General features: G+C 31.2%; 1 protein-coding gene and 1 long non-coding RNA gene across 2 annotated transcripts in view; both read left to right on the top strand.

The window, feature by feature from the left end:
* Window positions 1-1,112: 1,112 nt before the first annotated feature.
* LOC131852917 (uncharacterized oxidoreductase YjmC-like) lies at window positions 1,113-7,918 on the top strand. Its single transcript, XM_059203665.1, has 9 exons — window positions 1,113-1,179; window positions 1,631-1,791; window positions 3,345-3,533; window positions 4,355-4,470; window positions 4,572-4,670; window positions 5,393-5,479; window positions 5,858-5,966; window positions 6,385-6,545; window positions 7,073-7,918. The coding sequence occupies exons 2-9, from the start codon at window positions 1,641-1,643 to the stop codon at window positions 7,235-7,237; spliced, it is 1,077 nt and encodes a 358-aa protein (XP_059059648.1). The 5' UTR covers window positions 1,113-1,179; window positions 1,631-1,640; the 3' UTR covers window positions 7,238-7,918.
* Window positions 7,919-9,555: 1,637 nt separating this feature from the next.
* LOC131852895 (uncharacterized) overlaps window positions 9,556-26,994 on the top strand; it is a 33,903-nt gene continuing 16,464 nt past the window's right edge. The window contains exon 1 of the long non-coding RNA XR_009357961.1: window positions 9,556-10,042. This is a non-coding gene — a long non-coding RNA (uncharacterized LOC131852895). The remainder of the gene's footprint in view (window positions 10,043-26,994) is intronic.

Below are 26,994 nucleotides of genomic sequence, written 5' to 3'. Positions count from 1 at the left end.
ATAACGTCCATTTTGTTCCACAAAAACATCTAAACAAAATATAAAATGACCAACACCGAAGTAAGAATAAACAGATAAAAAAGAAGAAGATATAGCATAACTTAATGCTCACCGATAAATATAATAGAACTATGGACCTCCTGTTTTTTAAAGAACTGGATTAAAAATAACAATAATATGCACAACAATTTTTTTTTGTGTAAGATTTTAATACCGAAGGATGCAACACGAGACGTAATTTTTATGCTAAATTATTTTCTTTTTCAGTGCTTATTAAAGTTATATTATATATTATGCATATTATTAAAATAAAATAAGTTCGGCACCTTTTAATGCGTTCGTCCTGGCAGTATTCTCTTGAGAAACCACACAATAATACTGGCTTCTTATATGTCTTTTAATGAATTATTTAAACAATGATAATCATGTCTACTTTTTCTATTATCAATGGTATACCTACCTATACAGAACCGTTGTTTTATATGAACATTATAATAGATATATCAAGTTCATTAGTTAAATAAATACCAATGATAAACAGGTCAGAGATAATGTTTAGGGTTCCATAATAAAAAATATTTATTAGTTGGCTAAAACAGTATGTTTCATAGAACATTTTCAGTTTTTAACTGCAATCGATCGATCGACATACATAGTGAGGGGACACCTCAGCTAGCTACTGGGATGCATTAACGGTTAGACAAAGCTGACCACTGCCTAGGGACATTAGCTAAAGGTCCGGAGCGCATATAAAACCAAATTCAACTTCTTTCATAGAGTGTAAATTTAATAGAATAAATTGAGTCCATAACAATAGAGTAGTCTATTATAAATTCTATCAGTAATAAAGATAAAGTATTAAAGCCCGAGAGTTGCATTGTCTAGGGGCCCCGACATAGTTAATCTGGCTGCCTAGGTGAATGGAAGACATACATAGAGTTATGGATAACAACTGTAAGAACGCTGAAGATCGAAGAGGGGTACGGAACCCTTACACAGTTATATCTATGGTTAGGACTTCCGTATCAACATATTATTTGCATTCTCATAATAAGTTGTACTCTGCAGTTAGTATCAGAGTAGGTTTAAAAACAGACGTCTTTTTATAATTGTTTAAAGATCTTCCGCTCCAAATAACAAAAAACTTAATTATTTATTATATTACGCCTAAATTCCGTGGTAAGCATTAATAGAAATAAAAAAAAACGAGTTTCGCTTATCCAGTACAGTTATTTTTATATTTATTTTATGTTATAGTTTTTTATTCCATACACATAGTAAGGCCATTTTCAATCTAAATAAAAAATTATTTCATTATTTATAAAACTAATAGACTTTTAGACAGAATGTCTGTAACATACTTATGATAAAAGAAATTGTTAATTTATTATATTCATAATGACTAGATATACCCGCGGTTTTACCCGGTATTCTGATATATAAGCTATTATTATATAATATTACTCTAAAGATTCATCAAAATCAGTTCAGTAGTTTGTGCGTCAAACATAACAAATAAATTTGAATGGATGGTCCATCCATCCATCTAGCCATCAATACAACTTTCGCATTTATAATATTAAACCAGTTTCTTAAACCAGTCTCTGATGAACCTTTTCTATATTTCAAGATAATTTACAATGGGTAAAGTGGCGACAGCAGAAGTGGTTCGATTCATGTCCGACTGTTTAAAGGCGGTAGGCACATCAGAATTGGCGGCTATACAACAAGCCGACTTACTTATACAAGCTGATGCTTTAGGACATCCTAGCCATGGACTAAATCGACTTGGTAAGTGTTAGATGTGGATGGATATAGTCATCAATCTGGATACAGGGGCCACCAGGCTAACCCCTTAGCGCCAGCTACTGACTGTCTACTCCTATGAGCTGCAGCAATCTTCAGTCTTGCTTTTGTCAGAAACTTAAAACTAACGTCAAATACAAATTTTTGGGTTAGTTTAGGTAGGGTTAGTCATGGCCAATGGTTTATGGTAATTTAGTCTTAAATCGTAAGGTTTTCTTTCAATTTTATTAAACAATTAAACAATTTTGACATTTTTGACTTGTGGTAAAGTCAGTGTCCGTTTCTAGGTTTACTGATGATGATGAAACTGCATTCCATTACCTCCATTAGGTACGATAGTTAATTACATACAATAAGAATAAAACTGGTATTTAATAGTACACTTCGTATTAATATTTATCCATAATCCAATTACATCCAAGGATATAAAACTCTTTAAAATCTGTACCTGTATTTAAAATCTTTTTTAAAAACTTGGTAATCGGACCAACTTGTCAACTTATTACGCACCAAAATTTTGGAGGGAATCTTCTAGAAGACATTGAAATAGGTTTTCACCCAGCAAATACTGGTTAATGGAGACAATGTTTCTTTATACTATATAGGTGGCAAGCAAGCAACATTTCACAAAAGTATATATTCTTTCATGTGTATGCGTATCTGAGACTATTATCATTTAAAGCACTATCAATTTTAGTTCTTGACCCTAATCAAGGACACACTTGATATATATATAATATATAACATAACATTTTTTTTACGTCAATATAATATAATTTATGCTAATGATACTGTATATTGAGAATATAATAATACTACCAGTCAATTACAGTATGCCTAGCAAAACTGACTACAATATTGAAATAATTAGGTAAACATGCCCATACCTACTATACCTAGTTACATGTTAATGGGTAAGGTTAGGTACATATATGTCACGTAACTCAGAAAACGTAGTGAGAATTAACACAGTTATATCGAAGCCAATTTAGAAAGAAACAGATATTTTTCTCAATTACATATCTACACAGAGAACAAGTTTTTTGATTATTTTTAAATTCAGCACCGATTTCGATGTTTTTTACGCAATCTTAACCTATTAAATTAAATTGTGTAAAATATAAATTATAGAGTTTCTCATTTAATTTGTTTTATGTTGTAATATTACTGTAACTCCACTTAAATGAAACCAAATTAAATAATTTTTGTTTATTTTTTTAGACTGCTTCTACCTCCGTACTATTGACACATATAAATCTAGAGATTTGTATCTTCTATCAACATGTAAATTCTCTTTATAATATGAAAAATGTTGATATTGGTTGAGTTTCTTACCAGTTCTTGTCAACTAAACTACTTCTAGAAGCTGCGTCTTTTAAGTAATTAATTAATAATTTAATGTACTCATAAGTTTTAGTTTTAAAAGATCGAGTTCTACTTTTTTAAGTATATTTATCGACAAAGCAATTTCCAACTCGAAGTATATACTTATTAAATTACATACAGAACTTTAAATATTAAAATAAATTACATTTCAGAATTGTATATTAATGACATTCTAAAGGGAACCTGCAAACCCAATAATGAGCCGAGGATATTGAAGGAGAGTGCATCAACAGCTTGGGTGGACGCTAACAATGTTCTGGGAGCTACTGCTAGTCATTTCGGCATGAATCTGGCTATCAAGAAAGCAAGAGATACAGGAGTCGGTTGGGTCACTGTCAAAGGTACCTATAACATGCAATAAAAGGGGGAAAGCTTCTTAGAAAAAAAAGAAAGGGGGATTGTTAGTAATGTAGTAATGTGGATTGATGATCTTATTGCTAGCAATGTACCATGTCAGGTTGACCTCCTCGCGGTTCCCCCTGGAAACTATCGTGATAAATTCTATTTGAATTTGTCACGATGGGCTAACTGACCTGACCACATGCTCATCTTATCATCCTCCACTAGTGCCCCGCCAGCATAAACCGTTAGCGCAGGCGGGTGAACTATTCCATTGTCATCGATAAAAAAAAAGTGAAACAAAATCCTAACTACCTTTACGTAAATAAATTTAAAACAATCTTAAAATAGGTTATTTAAATCGCTTTAGTTATTTAATCTTAACAATACCTATAGCATTTTGTCGTCTTTAATATTAGTTGGGATACAACGTTAGATATTATTTAATAATATTTAAATCTGAACTGTCTGATGTCCTAATTAAGTTACTAATATTACGTATTTTTATCTTTTCTATAATATTGCCATACCAAGTAAAGAAATAAATAGGTACTTTACTGTTTCTTTAGTAAATAAAATATAACGTAGATCTTATAAAAAAGTATTATGTTACCGAGTATACAAATCAATTTTTGTATTATTGACTTTTAGTTTATATGTGCGTATGTATACGGTAGTCTCAGAAACCGGTGAACTGTTTATACCTGGTCTATTATAATTTGTAGTAATCTTCCTATAATTAGTGTTTCATAATTGATCCCATGCATACACGCCGGTACTATTTGCCTTCTTCCTCAAACAATTTACTGCTTATTTCTTACAGGTTCAAATCACAATGGCATGGCGGGTTATTGGGCAAATAAAGCCGCAGATGAAGGTTTTATAGGAATGGCTTTCACAAACACATCGCCTCTGTTAGCGCCTACGAGAAGTAAGCAGGTACATACTTATATACTTAAATACATACAATTTTCTTTTTTATAAAAAATGGTACATAGTTTTATCTTCACGTATTAATATATAGATATAACTCGTTACAGGAAGCACTGGGCACAAATCCGATAGCAGTGGTGGCGCCGGGCTCACAGGGGGAATCCTTCTACTTAGACATGGCTACTACAGCTGTTGCAGTGGGCAAGGTAAGTTTACAGGAATATAATACCGAGGTAGATTGTAAGAAGTTGTCTCGTAGGTATCTCAGTCTCATTTATTTCCATTGCCAAGCAGTTTGCTTTGTAAACTCTGTTTCGGTTGTAAGCTGCACATTATGTTTAAACCTGATCGAGGATTTGAGAGATGGTTGATAGATATTTATTATATTTATGAAATAAAAATGCAATGTTGCGTTAATGTCTCCGTTAATTTTGAATTTTATTCTTTTTTATTATGTTTTGCGGACATGATAACGCACATGTTTGTAGGCTGCCAGTTACATTTACTTTTTATATAGAATTAGACAGTAAAATTAGAGGATAATGTGCAAGACTTCATCGTCTAAATGGCTGGGACAAGAGAATATAGCTTATTGTTTCATTCTACAGCTATTCTTTTCTTTTTATATGCAATTAATGTGTTTAATTAATTATAGATCAGATCTATTTCTATTTATAACACATTACAAACTATCTTGTGGTGTTGTTGATCCTACAAGACACTTAGATAGTATATTTTTTTATACTATGATTGTGGCAAACAAGCAACCGGCCCATCTGTCAATCATAATCTAAATAAGTCTGTTTTTTACATGAAGAGGAATAATCATACATCTATCTATTCGTTTTGGCAAATTTTCTCACATATAATTACAGGAATAATTTCAACATTGATAATTATAATAATGAATTTTTATGATTATTCTCAGATAGAAATGCAGTTGAGGAAAGGAGAACCGATACCAAGTGGCTGGGCACAGGGACCAGACGGGCAGGAAACCACCGACGCGCAACTGGTATGTTTCTTTATAACCTACACTGGTGAATCGAAACAATACGTATTTAATAAGAATATGACCATTTTGTTTTTCACCTCACCTGCTTAGAATATTCTGTTAAAAATAACACAGAAGAATAAATAAGTAAATAATATTTGCAATTTAGAAACAGTTATACAAATAGTACCTAATAACAAACTAGTAAATTTTCCGCAGTCCCAAAACTATCTACTAAAGAACTTGTATACAAATATTTTTGTAAATATATACGGTAGTGTGTTAACCCAGAGGAGCACCGAAGTTATTAGAAATATTGAAATGTAAAAATCATTGCGGATTTTCAAAAGATATCACCTGAATTTTAATACAACGAAATCTATTTTTCTTTTTTTGCAGGCTTTTGATACGAGCTGTTTAATGCCACTAGGAGGCGGAGAACAAACGTCAGGATACAAAGGATTTGGCCTTTCGGCGATGGTAGAACTGTTCTGTGGAATATCCTCAGGTAAATGATTAATTATTCAATGTATACTAATATTAATAATTAGACATATTTTTTATAGCTACCACGGAGGTCATATAATATAGAATGTATATAGATAGTCTACCTACATACATAAAATTCTCGCATCACAGTGTTAGTTGCTATCTCTGAAACGGGTTAACCGATTTTGATAAAAAAAATATCTATGTATCCATGTAGTGATAAGGGGCACTGCACTGCAATTTATTATTTATATTTTGGACAAATTTTAGTAGTTTATTTTTTTAGGATTCGGCTTTGACAAATATGTATATACAACCCGAAATTTTCACCTTTTTATCAACAACCATTATTCTTTATTAGCGATATTAATTTATATGGAAAAACAACATTCGCTAGATCAGATAGTTCTATATAGATTTTTCATTATTTACCACAGGAGCGAACTATGGTCACCACGTGCGTGCATGGTCACATAGCGGAGATGGGGGTCCAGCAAATCTGAGTCACTGTTTCGTTGCTGTAGACCCTCAGCGTTTCGCTCCCGGCTTTGGAGATCGTCTTACTGATTGCATTCAGCATTGGAGACAGCTTGAACCGGTATGATATTCATATATCTATGAAAATATGTAGTAAAAGAAATTTAGTACACCTGACAATACACGTATAATACGAGGATGCGGCTCACCTGATGGTAAGTGATTACCGCCACCCATGAGTACCCGCAACACCAGGGGAATTGCATATCGTAACGGTTCGGAAATACCATTGCTGGAAGGTGATTCCACAATGTGGTTTCATTTGATCTCAAGCGTAGCAGAGCTTATGTTATAAGGATTAGATAATAGAAATACTTAGATACATTTTTTTAAATACATAAATAATATACATAGAAAACATCCTCATCAATATAGACTGATGAATTTAAATATTTGCATCGTGCGAGGAATCGAACTCGTGACTTACTCTTACTCTTTGTGAGAATTGACTTAAGATTTAATCATTAAATTTTTTGTTTATTAATTTGTAAGCCATTAAGAAATATTCTAATTTGCAAGCCTCCTGTATATGAGGCAAACATTTCAAATTTAAATTCAAATACTTGATTTATTTGATTATTTTTACAGACGGATCCCAGTTTACCAGTGCTGGCTCCGGGAGACAAAGAAAAAATAAACGCCAGAGATGCTGCTATCAGCGAAACAGTGTCATACATAAAACAACAAATTGATTCCAGTTCCGCTCTCGCAGAAAGACTCAATGTTAGACCAATGAATGTGGAACTAGAGTAGGTTCGTAATAGGTAATAATAAAAATAATACAACATCACGACTGTCAGAGACATTGTTAATTTTCGACGTAATGGTGAAACCAACACTTTTATTTCTTTTCCTTTTCTTTAAATAATAATAAGTGTGGTATACACCACAAAGCGTAAAAAACCAGCAAAACCTGTGAAAATGAGACAATAGTAATAACAAGCTCAATACAATTCACACAAGGCCAACTAGACCCCAGTTAAGCTAGGTAAAGCTTGTCTTATATGGGTTCTGGACAGCTGATACAAATATATATACTTTTATTTTTTTTAATAAATTAATATAAATCTACATAGAAAACATCCAGACCGATACAAACAATCATGCTCATTAGTACAAATGTTTGTGTTGTGCGAGGAATCGAACCCGCGACTATCGGAAGTAAGGTGGTGTGCTAAACTGTTAGACCACCGAGCCCGTCAAATGTAGTTTTATTACAGACGATATATCAAATCTACCGTCAGTACTTCTTCATTACTTGATATGCCACATTCCGTTGGGTATATTTGAATCAAATGTGGCAGAGGACGAGCCTGTCACCGCCTCTTGACATAATGTTGCTTGCTTAACGGTAATTCCATCATTGGACAGTAAGTCATAAATATTTATAAATTGACAAAAATGTTTTTCGATATCAGCCAGCTTTGAAGTCTTAATGAGGGTAGTACACTAGACCTGAGCCACGGCGATTTAATGTTGTAGGTATTATCAATAAAAATTACTTTAATCATGAATTTTGTTTTATTATTCCTGGCCGCTAATATTTTAAAAAAAGGGAGCAGTTACAATTGTCAAAAAAAAATACTGTACGTAGTTAGGTATCCATAGATCGTTAATTCTTTTTTAATTGTAATATGGAATAATTATGAAAACAATCAGTTTGTTTCCAGGAGCGTACGCGTAGGGGTGGACCTTAATTTTGTTGTAATAAAATTAAATAATTAACATAAATTTCGTCCTCACATCACATCGATACTCTTATACCAATCAATAGCATAAATTGGGCTATTATTCTGTATAGTCATCCTAGTTTGTACTAATTATATCGTTATCGTCGTAACATATCTATCATATCAGTAACTCATTATATTGTGTCAATCAATACCTAATCTATAGAAATATTATCTAATTGTCGGTTGATTACTGGCACCTACAAAATTCACTCCTTCGTTTACATAGATACTAATACAATATTTTTCCCAATATAAAAGGTAAAAATGATGTATTGCGATAGTTTTTCCCACAATTTTAGTATGTACTAGCTGTACCCCCGACTTCGTCCGCGTGTAATTTCACTTATTTTTCTAAAATAAAAGTAGCCTAAGTGACTCCTTATTACATTAGGTATCTGCCAGTAAAAGTCCCGTCAAAATAGGTCCAGCCATTTACGAGATTAGCCGGAACAAACAGACAGACAGACAGACAAAATTTTAAAAAAATATTAGTTTGGTGTGTGTACCCTATTTTTATTCATATGCATGTAGTAAAAAACAGACACTCCAATTTTATTTATATGTATCGATGTATAGATTACATAAATTGCTTACCAACCTGTAAAACAAAAGCAGTATAAAAATTAAATGAAACCAAAATTACAAATAATTAAAGCTGCGGGCAATATAGTTTATACTTTTGGAGTCTGTCAAGCTATATTGGTCGTTTGCAATAATCCACTCTAAGACAATAGTTTTCTTCGACTAGGAAATAGTACCAATAGGAAAGGATGTCTAGCATCCAATTTAAAAACCGCGCCCATTGTATCTATTTACGGTAAAAACAGAGAACATCCGCTATGGATCCGAAACGGATTATATCCGAGAAGGAACATTTGAGAGATAATGCGACCCGTAATAATTTTTATGTACCAAAATTATTAAAGTATTTAGCACTTTTTGCCTTGCAATTAGCCAATCAGAAGTTATAGACTAGTCACACTGAATAAAAAAACTGCAGTGGTGACAGATTGGGACTTCGAAACGAAGAAGAACCCCCACAAATTGGGTGAATTTTGTGGTTATTTGGGGGATTTATGATGGATAGAAAATAAAACTTTGGGGAGAAATAAAACATCTTTGTTACAATATTACTACGATGTTTATTTTATGAACTTAAAGTAACAAGAATACGACAAAAGTAAGACACTTCATGACCAAGAACAAATTAAAAAATATGTAATTATACCTACACCGTTAAAACTTTATTTATAGAGAAATCTTCGAAATCGGCAGTTTCAAAATCATATTTTGGTGGAAAAAATATAAACTTATCTGGCAACATTGTCCTGACTTTGTCACTTCTGTCTGTGCTTACTTTGTTACTGTAGTATTTTTATGTAAAGATTGTTAGAGAATTCGTGCTCAAATAACATCGTTTTATTAACAATACCTAACGACAATACAAAAATGTTAATGTTACTAAATTAACCTTTCTTTGTATTTTTGGTAGATGGATTGAGTTAGGTTATACTGCTAAATAAAATATAATTTAATGTTGTTTTGACAGATCTACTCATCTTGAAAATTACTCACTCAATTCAAAGCTTAGTAGATATTATTTGTAAAAAAATATATTTAATCAATGGTGTATTAAGAAAACGTAGAATATTATGTGGTAGACTGAACTAGTATCCAGATTTGTGAAAGTGACAGTGCTGTGTTCTAAAACAAAATCCAAATTATTTATTACATTTTTAACATCGCTTATCGCATTTTTTAAACGTGTGGTGTGATAGTATAAGTTTGAATTTGGAATATTCGGCGAATATTTGCAGATAATACGGTGAGTACTTATATCACTGTAGAATTTACTTAATGTTTTCAAAGTAAAAATATACTTTATTTTTTACTTGATCTATTTGGTATCTATTCACGCGGCATTGTTCGTATGTATTAAATGTATATAATATTATGTATATTAGATAATATGTAGAATTGAGTGTTAACCTAGAATATAGACAGATATACTTAGGTATATTTATTTAGACCCAACTAACTTTTACAAATTATTAACTAGCATAAATTCAAACATCTTCTAAAGTATACATTTTATGATAGTAATTTAAGTGGAATTTTCTCAAAATTATTTCTTCCAATATACTGCAAATATTGCTGATGGTAGGTGATTTTGTTTTAATAGATCAATTAATTTTTGATTTCTTCTATAACTAGTGGTTAGCTCCGGTTTCACCCAGGTTGATTGTTACTTTGTGAATCTCAGACTCTGGAATAATATACCATTGGAACAGTGAAATATATTTTTAAATTTAGTCTAGTAGTTCCGTAGTTTCCTCTTAAGAGAATTCACTCACCTTTATTATATTATTATTTAACATATCATTAGAGTTTTTAATATGTAGGTCACATGGATAAAGATATTTTGATTTTTTTAATTGAATATTAGAATAATACAAACTAAATCCCAATTACAATTAAATTAGAATAATTATTAATATATTTTCCCATTAGACACTTAAATTCAGCTAAAAGTGGTAATGTAAATTTATTATAAATTAATGAATGGTCAAAAAAAAAACAATATAAATTCCTATCATGCTTCAAAATAAATAATAAGTTGCAGGCAACCAAGTTATTCTTCCTTAATAATTAATTTAAAAAATAGCAATATATAAAATTAACTGATTTTTAAATTATTACAGAGCAAGTAACTACTACATTCACATATCAACACATAGCAGAACATATCTATGCAGAATAATTTATCGCCAGCAAAACTTATATAGTATAGTAGAAGACAAGATTAGTAATAAGATATGATGGGACTGGCGTTATCATATTATGATAATAGTCCCTAAATAAATCTAAGCTTCAAAAATTTCTATGCCCAAAATCATGGTCTTGATATGTGCATTGCATTGATAAATATCTTTATTTACCAGTTTTATTTTTCTAATTGTTACTCTGTTTGAGAAAGAAATATTAGATATAAACTATCAAATAACAGGAACTCATTAATTCTGTATTACAACTATATATAACTATATATTTTTAGCTAAAGAATGTATTATACATTCTTTAGCTAAAAATATATAGTTGTAATACAGAGTTTCTGTTATTTGATAGTTTATATTCACAGATATTTTGAACTAAAAAAGTAAAGTTACATCATTTGTATAAAAGAATTACAAAGTGTATTGCTTGTTCTCTTGTCTTTAGACTGCATTCGGAATGATAGATGAAAAAATTGTGTGGCTATTCATAAGTACTTTGAATTTTAGTTTATTTTGAGTAATAAAGGATTCTTCTTATAATTAATTTCCAATACACTCAGGATGTTTGGTAAAGGGAGGAACAGAGTTTGTTATGAAACAAGTAAACTATGCAACCATTGCACAAAATTGAAAAATTTTTTTAAGTACTTACTGTTTTAAAAATAAATTTTTTTACCAGTTTATTGTTAGGTGATTTATTATAGCCTGTTTATATTTTGCCACTTTTTATTAAAGGCAAAATAAAAACAGGCTACAAACTTAAACCTTTAACCTTTAATGCTGGCTTTTTGAAATATTTATTGAGTATTTCCAATTGTTCAGTTACTTCCTTCTCTAGTGTTTAGTTAATACAAATAATCCATTGTCTTTTATAAACTGAAAAAATCTCATAGTACTTTGGTCATGGGAATATTGCTTATTGTTTCATTCTACAGCCATTACTTTTTTTTATCTGCAATGAATGTAAGTAATTATTTAGTTAATTACAGATCAGACATCTATTTTTAACACATTAGATACTGTCTTGTGGGTTTCATATCAAGTGTTTTAGTTACTCTGTGATTAAGCACAGGAAAAATGAGCTGGGTAAGAGTTATAACATCATATATCTACAGAATGACAATACATGAGTGGTATCCCGGGTATCATATGATAATATAATGTCCATAGTACTGTTCATGCTTTTTTAGATGATTATCACTTACTATCAAATGTAATCGTAAACAAACCATTACAATTACATAAAATAACTTAACCAAGGGGATTAGTAATTATATATACTTTGTTACTATCCTCAGAAGTGTAGCTTGACCTCTTTAATGATAATTTTTATGCAGTCTGTACTAGGTAACTGTTTACCATCACCTGTGGAGAAAATGGGATTGTAAGCATTGTGGGCTGATGACCTTATTATAAAAATGTACAAGAATAAGGAACGTTTGAAAGTATTTTATTAATTTTGAATCATGCTCATCTTCCACTGGTGCCCGCCATCGTAAATTGTTACCGCAGGCGGGTGTACCATTCCATTATCATCCATAAAAAAAACACCTCCGACGGATCTTAAAAATGTGTGAGTGGGCTAAGAGATGTAAATGTAGCATCTGGTAAACTAAGAAAGTATTATTGAAGAATAACATCATATCTCTCATATCATATGTATCGTGAGCACGAGTCCTCCGACGGTACAGCTTAAAAGCTGGTATTTTGATAGCGTTGTGGGCTAATGACCTTATAATTAGCAATGTACCATGTCAGTTTAACCTCTACGCAACTTCCCCCTGACGGAACGACGTTTTGATATTTTCTTGGTGAATATGTCACGAATGGAATTAATCGATCTGACCTGACCTCGATGATAGACAAATGTAGGCAGACAAATGACCAGTTTACATGTGACTTTGTACATAGCCTACCACGGGTATACCTATGATGACTTAAAACAAATGAACAAATAGATTTTACATCAATATAAACAGGAAATGTGTCGATACGGTTGTAGTTAACCGAGCGATATGCGCGAAGCGTCGCGTTTCCTGCTTCACACGCGATCTTATTTGTTGACTATACTCAATGCAACTCTATTTAATACAGATGGTTAGTGTTACAATATTGTCTTGTGTTACACGCATTTGTTGAGTATATAGTTAGATACATATATTATTATTAACTTAGATTACTACATTGTTTAAAACAATAATAATGAAGGATAATTATAATTCACACACGTCTTCTGATTCTAAGCTTAGGTCGTATTAAGGGTACTAGACAACTGCTGGAAAAACTACTAATTAATAGAAAACACTCCGACCAATAGGTAAACAATAATACCTATTCATGACTACAAAATGGTTGCATCACGCGATGAAAAATCAAACCCGCGACCATTGGAAGTTAGGCAGTGTGTTAAACTGCATTTTCTTCTAATAAAATTTTTATTCAAACTAATATTATAAAGAGGGAAGGTTTGAGTTTTTAATTTCTAGAAAATAAGTTTTTATTCTTTAAAAAAATACTTAACCGATTTTCTTTTACCTAAAACTCTAGAAAGCTCATTTTCAGCAAGTACCACGAGCAGCATTATTTGTGAAAATAATTAGTGGTCCAATATGCATTCAATAACAAATCGGAAAAATTTCGTTGGTATTTATTGGAACAACTATTTTCTATGTATCTAATTATTCATAGAAATATCGAAATCTAAGTAATGCTATGTCATTCGATCCGATAAATCTCAAATAACAAATAATATCTTACATAACAATATCTTTTAATATCTTAGAGTATTGCTTATAGTGTGTGCTATTGAAAACATTCATTTGTCATTGTATAAAAAATTGTAAAGTAGATTCATGTACTTTATTGAATTATGTGTTATTTTACAGAAGAGTATTTATCATTATTATTCGCCGACCAAACTGCCGAATAATCAACACTAGGCTTCCAAGCTATATATCGAACTCTATTCAATCCTTGATGATGCCTCGTTCAGAAGCAAAACACGTGTCGCAATGTGGTCGATAACGTGAATCAATAACTGTCGGAATTTGATCACCAATAGAGAAAATCGTAATGCTTCCAGTAGCGGTGGTCATGTTTCCACGCGGATTATTTGTGCGTTCATGCTAATGATAGCGGAATTAAACAAAGTAGTACATTAAATAAGTAGGTTTATTTTTGTCTTCCTTATAGTTAAATTCTACATGTACATCCGCTTTTATTGAGAAAGATTGTTACAATAATTTACTAAACAACATGTGCAATTATGACTTGAACTATGACCTCAAGTCATCGTCATCCATATGCATGTTAATTGTCGTTCTGTAATTAATAAAGTAGGTCAATGCGCAGCTGCAATCTGTTATATTCTGTGGGTGATATATTTTTTGAACCGATGATAATAGAATGGTGCATCCGCCTGTACTAACGGTATACGCTGACGGGGCACCAGTGGATGAAGATAGGATGATCATGAAGACCGGAAAGTTATTTACGAAATAATTTTCCTGTAACTAATTTGATTAGCAAAAAATATTATAGAAATTCCATCAGTAATTGTGTATGTAATTGGATAATAAATACAAAAACAAAGCCGTAGAATTGTGAATACTTCCTTTGACAAGCATGGATAAACAGTGCTCCAACCCACAGACGAAGAAACACTGTCTGGTTTAATTAGGTATTAGTTAGTCTGCTAAACCCATTCTAATATTATAAATGCGAAAGTATGCCTATCTCTGTTATTTAGCTTTTCATGATTAAACTGTGAAACAGATATCATTGAACTTTGATGTAAATGAAAATGTGTGATTGTAACAAAAAGACGGACATAGATATCTTTTATCTCAAAAAGCAATATGGAGGGGGCGAAATAAGGGATAAACTTGTACACACGAGATGACGAGTAATGGTTAGTTTAGAATATGTTTACTAGTAATTATTAGATTCGTATTAGGGTCCAAAAACCGAGGGTTGAAGTTGACTGTGTAGTCACACAGTCTGTTAATCACGGGACTAAATTAAAAATCGTCGAAACGTAACCGGGTCAGCCATATCTATATGTAATATTTAATACCATATACAAAACTGACTTATATACCTATCAGATTAAAGATGAATTTGAATTAAAAGGAATTATTGGGAACCAACCGCTTCGAACTATTTTTATGGTGTACTAACTAGCCCCGCGACTTCTACTCCTTTTTTTTTAGATGAAAGATATGTCCATCGTTGTCGCAATCTATCATTGCCATATTACATTCAGATCGGTTCAGCCGTGATAGTGAAAAGGTTAGAAAAATACTTTATTTACAATAACTAAGATAACAGTTCTTAAGATCTCTTAAATGGTCAGATTAAATTATTTTTGGCAGTTATTCTCCGACAGATGAATGCTGGATTAATGTTGTTTTTTATTGAGAAGCTAGGATTTCAAGTTTTATTTTAAGAAATCCTAATAAAAAGAGATTATATAATTAATATTTTATAATAAGTTTAAATGCAAAAGACTAGAATTAAAGTACATTAAAGCAATTTGTTGAGGTTTTATGTACAATTCTTTTTTATGTCAATATTTTAAAAAGAGACAATGTCGTGTTTTTTTGTGTCAATTAGATATTTAGAAATTTTTGCAATAAACATATATTTTCTATTCAGCTTTTCTATTAGTATTTTCATTTCCTAAAACGAGCCGTCCACACAATTATTCACAACTTACAATAGTAATCGAATTTCCCAGAACGAATTGACCAATCAATAACATAATAAACCTTTACAAATCGCGAACAATAACTAATATATACATATACTTATACATATGGTTTATGTAAAATAATTTACTATTGTTAAGTTAATAAGATCCGTGACGCTTACAACTGTTATTATTATTGAATCATTATTATGTTGAATTTTGTTCCATGTGTAATAAGGCGCCTGATAATTTCGACGGCCTCGGTAGTCAGTAGTGGTTTAGTACACCGCCTTACTTTGTGGTTGTGGGTTTGATTCCTCGCATGGTACAAACATCTATCCACGACTACGTGTATATTGGTCTGGCTATTTTCTATGTATATTATGTATGCAGTTGCTGTACCCATAACAGCTCTTCTAAGCTTGGGACTAGATGGCCCTATATGAATTGTTTAAGGTTATTATTATTTAGTTGATATTTTATACTTGTACAGTAGAAATACTTGTACCTCCTGTCTGTATATAGATATCTGTATCTATTACCAGGCAATAGATAACCAACTTTGCAAACATTGCGACAGGTTGGAATGTCCGCTATTGCTAAGTTTTTTATTATTATTATTATTATTATCCACTACAACTGTGTACCAGAGAATGCAGGTACCTAACGTTGTGTCAAGAATGCTAAATAATATAATTATATTTATTATAGCATCATTGGCCCATTTGTTTTTTTTTTTCTAATCTAATGTTAGTAAAGTCCTTTTCTATCCAGTAGTACTGTTACAATGGTTACAAATTGTTAGACCTCTGTTTAACAAGTACACTAACAAAATGTTGTAACAAGGAAATGTTGTAATGAATAAATACTTATTGATTTGATTTGATAGATGACATTTACAGTTTTATTTAATTCTAAAGATTTAATTTTAAAGTCCTGTTCCAAAATGCAAGTTTTAAGTTAATACCATATTGTTATAAGCCAGCGATATAGGGTGCCCTGGGATGGGGGATTATCCCCCATCTAAAATTTCTAATATTATAATATTTCTCTCTGAAAAGAATAGATTACTAAAAGTTACTAATACGCCATCTACCACCATCTGAATGTACTGGTTTTAGACTTGGCTACCTTACTGCCGACGGTGCTTACAAGAGCAACTTTACGTGAGCTTTCCCATGTTCGTTGTGTTATTTATTCCTGATAGGTGGCGCTACTTCAATAAAAGTTCACTGTTCGTCACTATGAACTTACAGATATAGAATACAAGAATAAGACAATCTATACTAATAATAATAATTTATTTATTTGTTAGAATATGGTAGTAATTATATTAAAATAGGTTCTAGGTATTCTACTGTTTCCAGCGTACAAATTCATAAATAAAATTGGAGTGTCTGTTTGTAATATTGAAATAACCGTTTTTTACTACATGCATATGAATATGAATACGGTACATACACCAAAATAACATTTTTTACTATTTTTGTCTGTCTTTTTGTTCCGGCTAATCTCTGAACTGGCTGGGCCGATTTTGATGGGACTTTTTTTGGCAGGTAGCTGATGTAATAAGGCATAAATTAAGCTACTTTTTTTTTATAAAAATAAAGTTAAATTCCATGCGGACGAAGTCGCGGGAACAGCTATAGATATTTTTTAATTTGTATGTATAATACTAGCTACCCTCCCCGACTTCGAACGGACCTGACTACATACTCATCCTCATTCTTTCCATCATCTATATAAAAAATATGTTATATTAATATAGAAGTGTTGTTGTAATTTCCCAAAATGTCACAAGAAACAAATTGCGAGGACAGTGACGTCAACACAACAATCGAAGATTAATTAGTCAATCAATCAGGATTGGTGTACTATATAGTAATAAATAACTAACTAGCCGTGGGACTATACCAAACTCACAACGTTAATTAGCTCCCAGAAATAGAAATAAACGGGTATTTCTTACACAGTTCTATAATTCTATTAGAGTGCAATGATAAGAGTTTCATAATAAATTCTAAACTCCTTGGTACTTTTTTTAGTATTTTATTTTTTTTACATTTGCTATGATTGTGTAATTTGTCTTGGGGTCAGTTTAATTTTGGATATTTTTAAACATTAACGCCAAACGATAATTATAGCATGTAGCTTGACGGCCTCGGTTTAGCACATCGCTTTGTTTCTGATGCTCGCAAGTTCGATTCCTTGCACGGTGCAAACAATATAATGAATACAAATTCATGAGTATGATTGTTTGTATCGGCCTAGTTATTTTCCATGTCTGTATTTACAAAAAAATATCTAAGTATTTATATCAGTTGCCTAGTACTCATAACACAAGCTCTGCTTACCATGGGACTAGATGGAGCTGTGTTAATTGTCCAGGGGTTATTTATTTATTTATAACTATTGTCATACAATGTTATAAATAGAATACGTACATAAAAATTAAGACAGTTAATGGTAGGTATATAATTCTTATAAATCAATATGTATATCAACTAATTTCCTCGCTATGTTCGGCATAACCGAGTTTTGAAATGTTAGCAAATTTGCATCAACTTAACGAACAAGTACTCTAATTATTCACAAAGTCTCGTGTCATGCAGTCATAGAGATGTCTATTTAACTCATTCCTAGATAATGAGTGTACATCACTATGAATTTGGTGATATGTAGTTGTTTTCTAAAATAATAATATATATATATATTGTATTCTTGACACATATGTATTTAGCGGGTAAGATACTTCAGGAAGATACAATATTTAAATATAATCGATACATAATATATAGGTATGTACAAGAAAGTGATTCGGTCTCGAATTGGCTGGCAAAATTTATGGCCAATTTGGTTTGTAAAAAGATTTGCCTTTTGTACACTGTGGACCGTAGTGAGGGCTTATGTAGGAGATAAGCAGGACTGTATTCCAGTAAAATGGAAGGAAATGAAGTGAAAGTGTGGATCGTTTTAGGAGATGAGCAGGACTCACAGCATAAAATAATTCTATAACTGTTAATATACTGTTTGCCTATCGATGACTGAAAGAAAATACGTCGTACTGGCCCATGTCGTAGTTTCAATAAGCAAGCAGATACGACGGGTAATACGAGAATGGTCAGTCAATAGTGTGACTATATTTGTGCATCAAATCAAAGTTTTATAAATAAATTTATTAAAAATTACTGTGTAATTCTTGTTATATATATATTGTATTCAATAGAGTTCAAACTACGAGCACTATATTTTACATATGTACTTAGGTGCTGAACATACTATGTACATCTAAATGTTGTTTATTTATTATTTGTGCTAAAAACTTCAGATTTAGACTAATATTTTTTGTGTGCATGATAACGAAATTGATAATTATATGTGTCTATTTTATTTTATGTCGATTATATTGACTCCTATGCCACATACTATTTTTTTATAGAAAAAAAAATTATTTCTGTTTAATAACATCTTAAAATATTATAATACTCGTATAATAATAATTGTTAGGTTTCAGCGACCATGTAGAACAAGGTACATTTGTTTTCGCGATAAAGATTTTAATGAAACGTAACGATAACATTTTATATGCCTCTATGGTATTGACTATAGCTTAATTTCTTCTATGTAGGCATAAATATAAGGTTTTAGATTAAATATAATACAAGATATTGCTTATGGTATACTTACGATATACTATAACGTTAATTAGTTCACCCTTTAGAAATTAGCACTAATTTAACCCATAGTTTAAAGAGAAAAAATCTACCAATTACAATAGTTATATTTAAAGAGTATCTGCTCCAATACCAATACATATATGTATTTATTGACTTGACAGCCTCTGATGTGATATCTAGCAATTTGGAAGTAAAGCGGTGTTTACTTCCAATGGCCGCGGGTTCGATTCCTCGCACGATACTAACATTTGATTCTTGAGTATGATTGTTTGTATAGGTCTGGGTGTTTTCTATGTATGTTATGTATAAATTTATGACAAACAAAAATATCTAAGTATTTTAGTTGTCTAGTCTGTAACACAAGCTCTGGCTTACCGTGGGGATAAATGGCATTATGTTAATTGTCCAGTGTTATTTATTTATTTATTTATTTATTAGATATTTGCACAATATAGGTCTCATAAGATATTTACAACTTTACAACCCTATTTCTCATACTCCAGAATATAAAGTTCAAATCAGGAAAGGTTAATTCTTACCGCTCCATAATTATTATTCATATGCATGTAAAGTAGATATTTCTACGTAAATACAGTTAATAACTTTTTGGTTAGGGCCAAAGTAATTTATGTAGCTTATAAATTTGTATCCTACCTGATAATTAAAACTAATGCAGAACAGCTACGCTTTATTTTATATTTATTTGTAATCAAAATTTGGAAGTTCTTTTCTTTTTTGTTTATTTTTTCTTCGACGTGATAAAATCGTTTACGAAGTGGTTAAGTAAAGGTTTCTTTAAAGTTTTTCTTCCTAATGCCGCTCACTATGCTCTTTTGATTTCCTGCAAAAGAAAAGAATGGGTGACATATTTATTACTTCCATCATCACTCTGAAACAATTTGAATTATAATTAATTCGTAATAATAATTACGCTAAAATTGAATTACTTAATGTTTGATTTTAATTAAAATACAACATCTCTTGAAATACAATGCGAAGTATTTTTTATGTAGGTAACTGTAATTGAACGCTCGCTAATATATATGAGCAGCATCAGAACATCACGTCATGATGTGAGCACCATGAGTAGCTTTACTATTCCTAAGGACTAAAGTGCCATACCTCTATACTTTATAGTCTCACTCTCATATCAACCTATAGACAGGTTATAAGCTGCTTAGCGGCTGAAATAGGTAAGCCAGGTACCTCTGCAGATGACCTTGAACAAAGTCTACCTCCGTACTCTATACCTGTACCTCAGTGTATCTGATACATATAAATAGTTGTATACAATGCCATAAAATAGATTTATTATTTTTATCTGTGTTGTAAATATTAATTCTGTACTCCTCCCTATATTACATACCTACCAACTATAAATTAAAATAATAAATATTCTCAAGAGTTTCTCAAAAGAAAGATAAGACCATAAATTAATTTAGCTACGTGTTCACGTGTAAAATAATTATAAGTGGAAAGCAGAGTGAGTACTCATTTGCCTAATGAGGAAATAGTACGCCACATTCTTGCTGCACAGAGGTATAAAAGCCAAGTACTGCACCGCACCTGGACACAAAAAAAAAAGCTATATACTGTCATGAGAATATAAATTATAAAATGATTGTGCTATCCAACAAATTGAATTAATAAAAATCCAATTAGAAGATAATGGGAATGGACACAATGTAAATTGATTTTAAACATGTTTTAATAGGATTGCTCGTAACGACTACAATCATGAGCGTATTATAATCGACATTATTTTACCTAATTACAATATTGTATTTATAGGGTTTATTTAAGTGACAAGACATTAAAAATAGTTGGATGTTATTTTTATTTTTGGAATTTCTTTTATTTGTTTTTGTATTTAAAACTACAACTTCCGTTTTATCTTTTTTCTCAAAAGAACCCGTAGAATACGTTCATAGTTATGCAAACACAATTATCTATATTCCCATTAGTCCGATTTTGTTGATACTTTTGTAAGTTATATGCTATCTTAATGACTACTTAACCTAGAAAGCTGATTCTATCCATAAAAACTAATATTCTTTTCCTAATATATTTTTTTTACTATTAGTCACTTTATTTTTATATAGTTTGAAGGAAAAGAAACAAAAAATACACAGAATCTATGTGATGCTTCATAATCACTTTCATAGTTTTATAGTAGTACTAATATATGTGACGGCGTCTATAGATAGCAAATTCTTGAACTTAACACTAGTAAGTAATATAAGTAAACTAATTTCAATGGCACTGCCTTCTCTAATATCCGGTGGCGGAGATGGCAAATATACTTAGGAAAATGTAATAAAATATCACTCGTATATTTTTATAGCAGTAACATTTTATTAGTAGAGGAAATCAATTTAGCTTCTACGTATGTTGTATAATGTAATAGAGAAACTAGTCCTGACTGATTAATCTATCAACGCACCCTAAACGGCTTTGCGACGGCTCTAGAAGCGTGAAAATTTAAACAGTTTCCATTTGTGACGTCATCCACTCCGTCATGGCATTAAGTAAGAAAGGATTTTCAGAAATTCCAACAAGAGGGAGAGGGACTGTGAGAAGGTATGCTTTGTCTTGACTAATACTGCCACCAGCTTTGTAAAATCGCCGAGATAGCAATTTAATTCTCAGGAAAATCAACTCATGCTACCAAGAGCATCGTAATGTGTTTTGTATACCGATTATCTAAGTTACCACTTTTGGGGGACCTTCGCCCTGTTTTTCCATTTCAATTCCATAAAACAACAAAGGAGTGGGATATGATGGCCTACGTGTATGCAAAGACCCATTAAACAACTAGTACTAAATAAATTAAAAACTAATTGTGACCCTAATAAAGGTAATAATGTGCTTAACTAATTTAAATTTAAACCAGGCTTTAAAATTCTTACTATCTTATATATGGATACTAGCTAGACTATTATTTTACACATTTTTTTTCTACAATGCGTATAATAAGCTTCATACAAGTTCCTGCCAGGAGCTTGGCCTCGGTGGTCTAACGGTTCAGTACATCGCTTTTCCGGATATTCGCGGCTTTGATTCCTCGCAAAATTCAAACATTAGTATTAATGAATTCTTTTTTTAGTATGAGTATTTTCTATGTACATTATTACATAAAAGTGTATCTAAATATTTATATCAGCTTTCTAGTACCCACAACACAAGCTCTGCTTAGTTTAGGAGTAGCGCTGTGTGAATTGTTATTATTATTATAACCTTTGTAAAGTAGATACCCATTTATGTGATAAGTGACTCCTCCAATAGCTTCTATCAATAAATAATATCTATGTTATTTAGTTTTAGTCGTAATTAGATGATTGATCGATTTATTGATATAAGGTGAAATGTACAAGCAGCAAAGTTAGTTGTAACAGCAAATTGGTAAACTATGTAACTTCCTTTGTGACACATGTAATGTTAGCGGTGTCAAATCGCAGTTGAAAGGTTTAATTGAAAGTCGATATATCAGGAATTCTACATATATAATATGTATATGATAACTATATCTTAGCTCTTATACTATTTTTTTAAAAATCGGAAACGAGAAAAGTCATTGGTGCATTTGTTGTAAAAACGTAATCAAATACAAAATTTAATGGGTAAAATGTAACCATAAGTGTTTTTTTTTTAATTTAGTATGTCTTTTACTTTCAATTTCATTATGTGAATATGATATTATGGAATATTTTTATAAGTAAACTTTACGTGTGGTTATATATTTTATATTAGATTTGATACGGAAATTTAATTTCATTAGCAAGCATAAGATAATTTCAAGACAACTCATGAATTTAAGCATTCGATTGCAAGCAACTAAGCACAAGTTATCCGCAAAACGATACGAGAGAACATTGGCTTAATTTGAGAGAATATTCTAGTTAATCATCGGCCTCGGAAACGCAGAAACGGTTGAAACTTTTAATGGGTAATTAGTCAGATAACTAGCGGCATCAGGACGAGACGGTGACGGTAGCTATTTCCTGTTTTCAAACTGTATTTCGTGGGCCCCATCCTACTAAATGAACCCTCGTTTTCGCAGCCACACATATATATATATATATATATATAAGACGTAATGCTATAAATTTTCCAACATATCATTAACATATAATAAAATCGTAAAAGAAACGTATCTGTACATTAAATATTTGTTCAATTAAACTATTTATATACCTTGTATTTGCGAGCATATATAAAAATAGTTTTTTGGGAATTATCGTCTTTATCCCTCCGCGTTTGTGGAATCTCGAAAATGGATTATTTAATTTGAATGCGGTTTTTACGTTGTACGGTATCGGGGTTTAAAAGTGGTCTTTTTAGAATACTTGTGTTTTTTTCTCTGCCTTGCAATTTAATCCTAGAAACGGTTTCGATATGAACGCTGTTTTTACTGATAGTAGCAAGCTTTACGTCATCATATTCAGTGTTTGTTTTATTCCAAAACAAACAATAGTTACACCCCCTTTTGTTATTATGATTACCAAACGTACGAGGCCGCGAAAAGAACTAGTCTTTAATACACTCACAATCCTTCTACACCAAGCGTTATCTGGAAGAAATTACTAAGCGATAAACCCGCCTTTCTCTACTTGTTCTTCTTTATTATTTGCTCACATTATTTACTGATCGTTGTTTAATGTAAATATTATAATACAAATATTAGGAGCAAAAAATTGTTTATATGACACAACCTCTAATAAGCCAGTCTCGAAACTTGGTTGGTCCAATTATAAACATTTTTTATGATAAAAATCGACCTATATGGGTTTTTATATACTGTTTATTACTCTATTATATACAAAAAATTAAATACATATTAGAAATATTATCAGGAAAGGGGAAAGGAGGAGTTAGGTACATCTAAAAGATTTCTCTTCCAGTCAACCTAAAACAGCATTTTTTCTATGACCTTACATCATCATATGTAGGTCATAGAAAAATGGAAGAAAAACAAAAGTATAATATAATATAAAACTAAAACTAAAGAATTAATGTCCAAAACGTTTTTAATGCTTTAAAGATTATATTCACAAAAAATACAATGTCTGTATCAAAGAAATTCAAAAAGTTTTTTTCAACACAGATATTTGCATTCAATTGGTCGCGAGTTTTTTTTTTAATTTTTTCGTTGCATTTGTATTCATGAGTCCATTTGTATAAGTGAAAGGGTTTTAGCTTTGTATTTGTTTATGCTAGAAATTGCCTGATTGTACATTGTGCAATTAACCATTTCCTCACGCGCCCATCTGTATATTACCTATCTCTATGCATTTATAAAATATTAAGAAGATTATATAATTTTTTATTTCAAAATTATATAATCTTCTTACTAATATTATAAACACGAAAATTTGTGGGTATGGATGGATAGATAATGGATGGATTTTGTTACTCTTTCACGCAGAAACTACTGAACTGATTTTGATTAAACAGTGCATCGGTACAATTAACTTATAATACATAGGCTGTAATTTAAAAAGAGATTATGTAAATAATAATAATAATAAATTTTATTAGGCCACAATCATGTACAAAATAAATTCATTTTTTTCATTCATTCAAATGGGGCGAGAAATAATGGTAAATGTAAAGTAAGTGTGATACAGACGAAACTGCGCGGGTTAGCTAGTATCTAATCTATAAGTCTATAATATAATATTCAGGACCTACTTATACATCCTGTTCAAAAACCGCTCTTCAACTTTATCAAAATTTAATTCTACTTTTAAAACGTTATTATTTTTTTAAAAGAAACCTCGCTGCAATGGCACTAGAGTGTTCTGCCTGATTTGTGAATGGGTCGTGAAGAGCAGCGGGCGGATACGGTCCAGTGGCGCCACTCCGTGGCCATTTACGGAACCACTCACATTTATTTACGATCGGCACACAAAAAGACGTAGAATTACCGGTCATGATTTACGCAGCCAACCTATTATTAAGATCACGGACTGAACAACTACTTTTATTGCGACCTTTGTTATAAATTTGGTATCAACACTGGTTGGTTCAAACACACAATATTGGTTCAAACCGTATTAGTAAGAAAAAGTGTCAGTGTCAGCAGAATTTTGCCAAAGATTTCACATTATATATAAGTTGAAATAAAATTATAATATATACTTTTATTTTCATATTTAAACTCACGATTAATTTAAACTCACTGCGACCGTTTTTTATTGTTAATTATTTCAAATACACACAGGGCCATCTTCTCATCTCATCTATGGCTACTAAACAAGTGACAAAAATACTTATTTTTTTGTAAGTACATAAAAAACCTAGACATAGACTATTATAAATGTTTGTATCAAGAATCGAATCTGCGACCTTCGAAAGAAAGCGGCATGCTAACCCGCTTGACTACCGAGGCTATCTATAATTATCGATAATCATAAAAGAGCTAAAAGTATGTACCTCAATATGTCATAATTGCAAGTATGACTTCTAAGTTCAATATTGCTTCTTTATCCCGATCAAGTTCATATATTATTCATATTTTAATCAAACTTGGGACCCCGTCAGTTTGTCATCTAATTTCAGACGAATGCACATTCATCATCACGGTGAAGTTGCTGGAGATCCAATTGAAAATTTAAACAATAACCTGTCATATGCTTGCTCTACTTTGTCGATCATGTTACATAAGTTATAAACAAGTTCAATAAATTGCATTAGACTAGATTATTTAATGCGACTTCGTCTGCTAAGGCATTAACTCGTTTACCCGTTTAAATATTAGGATAATTTTCTTAGTGTTTTTTAAGTTATTCCTTGTGCTTATAATAATTTTATTATGTTATATTATTTTGTGTGCTGGTCATATATTTTATCTATTTATTGACCAACCCATTTTTATCACTATCTAACCAAATAGATTATTTTATTACCATACACACACATCATATATATGAATTATGTATCCTTAAATTGTGTATCTGTTAAAATATAACAAAATTGTTATAGAAATGTTTAATATTTAACTATCTTTAAGTATATATGTGGAATTATAACAAGAATCCTAGTACAGCGGGATCTCCTGTCAAGTATTTAACAATACTTACACGAAGATCTCAGGCCTGGCTTAAATAAAATAATATGTGAAAGTAAAAAATAATATGAAATTATATTAATTACGTTCTATGTTAAAGTTAAAATATTTTACCTATACCCACTTAAGTTAATAATTTGAAAGTCAATGTTATTTTGTTTAAGTACGTGTATGTCATGGAATGATACTATTTTAAAATGCATGTAGTATCGGTATTGTGTAATAACTCCGATACTTGAAACTTTAAAAACATTTTTGTCTAACTTATTTGTGCCAGCCCTTGAAATATTTGTACATACTTAACTTGAAATTACCTTATATAACATGGAGCATCTTTGCAGGCCTGCGGCAGGGCATGCAGCGCATTTGCCATTTCAGTCCACGGGCCGAGGTCCCCTCGGCTTCAAAGTTTATTGCCAATTTTCTATGCCACTGCACCGCAGATATAGGAACAATGGCCTCAGAAATTTCGGACACAATACAAACAATACACTGGAACGTGCAATAAAAGAAAATTACATAATTGTGTGGCAATATAATTGTTCAATTGTATTGATTATTTATTAT

The sequence above is a fragment of the Achroia grisella genome, unplaced genomic scaffold (genome assembly GCF_030625045.1).
Source record: "Achroia grisella isolate CSIRO2021 unplaced genomic scaffold, CSIRO_AGI_Agris_v1 utg869, whole genome shotgun sequence".
NCBI lineage: Eukaryota > Metazoa > Arthropoda > Insecta > Lepidoptera > Pyralidae > Achroia > Achroia grisella.
Note: the sequence above shows the minus strand (reverse complement) of the source record. Positions and strands in the feature narration are given on the sequence as shown.

Excerpts from the sequence above, each read along its gene's own strand:
- LOC131852917 (XM_059203665.1), top strand. The coding sequence starts at position 1,641 with ATGGGTAAAGTGGCGACAGCAGAAGTGGTTCGATTCATGTCCGACTGT. Across the intron at positions 4,471-4,571 it reads CGCCTACGAGAAGTAAGCAG|GAAGCACTGGGCACAAATCC; the intron begins GTACATACTTAT and ends AACTCGTTACAG. Across the intron at positions 5,967-6,384 it reads GTTCTGTGGAATATCCTCAG|GAGCGAACTATGGTCACCAC; the intron begins GTAAATGATTAA and ends TATTTACCACAG.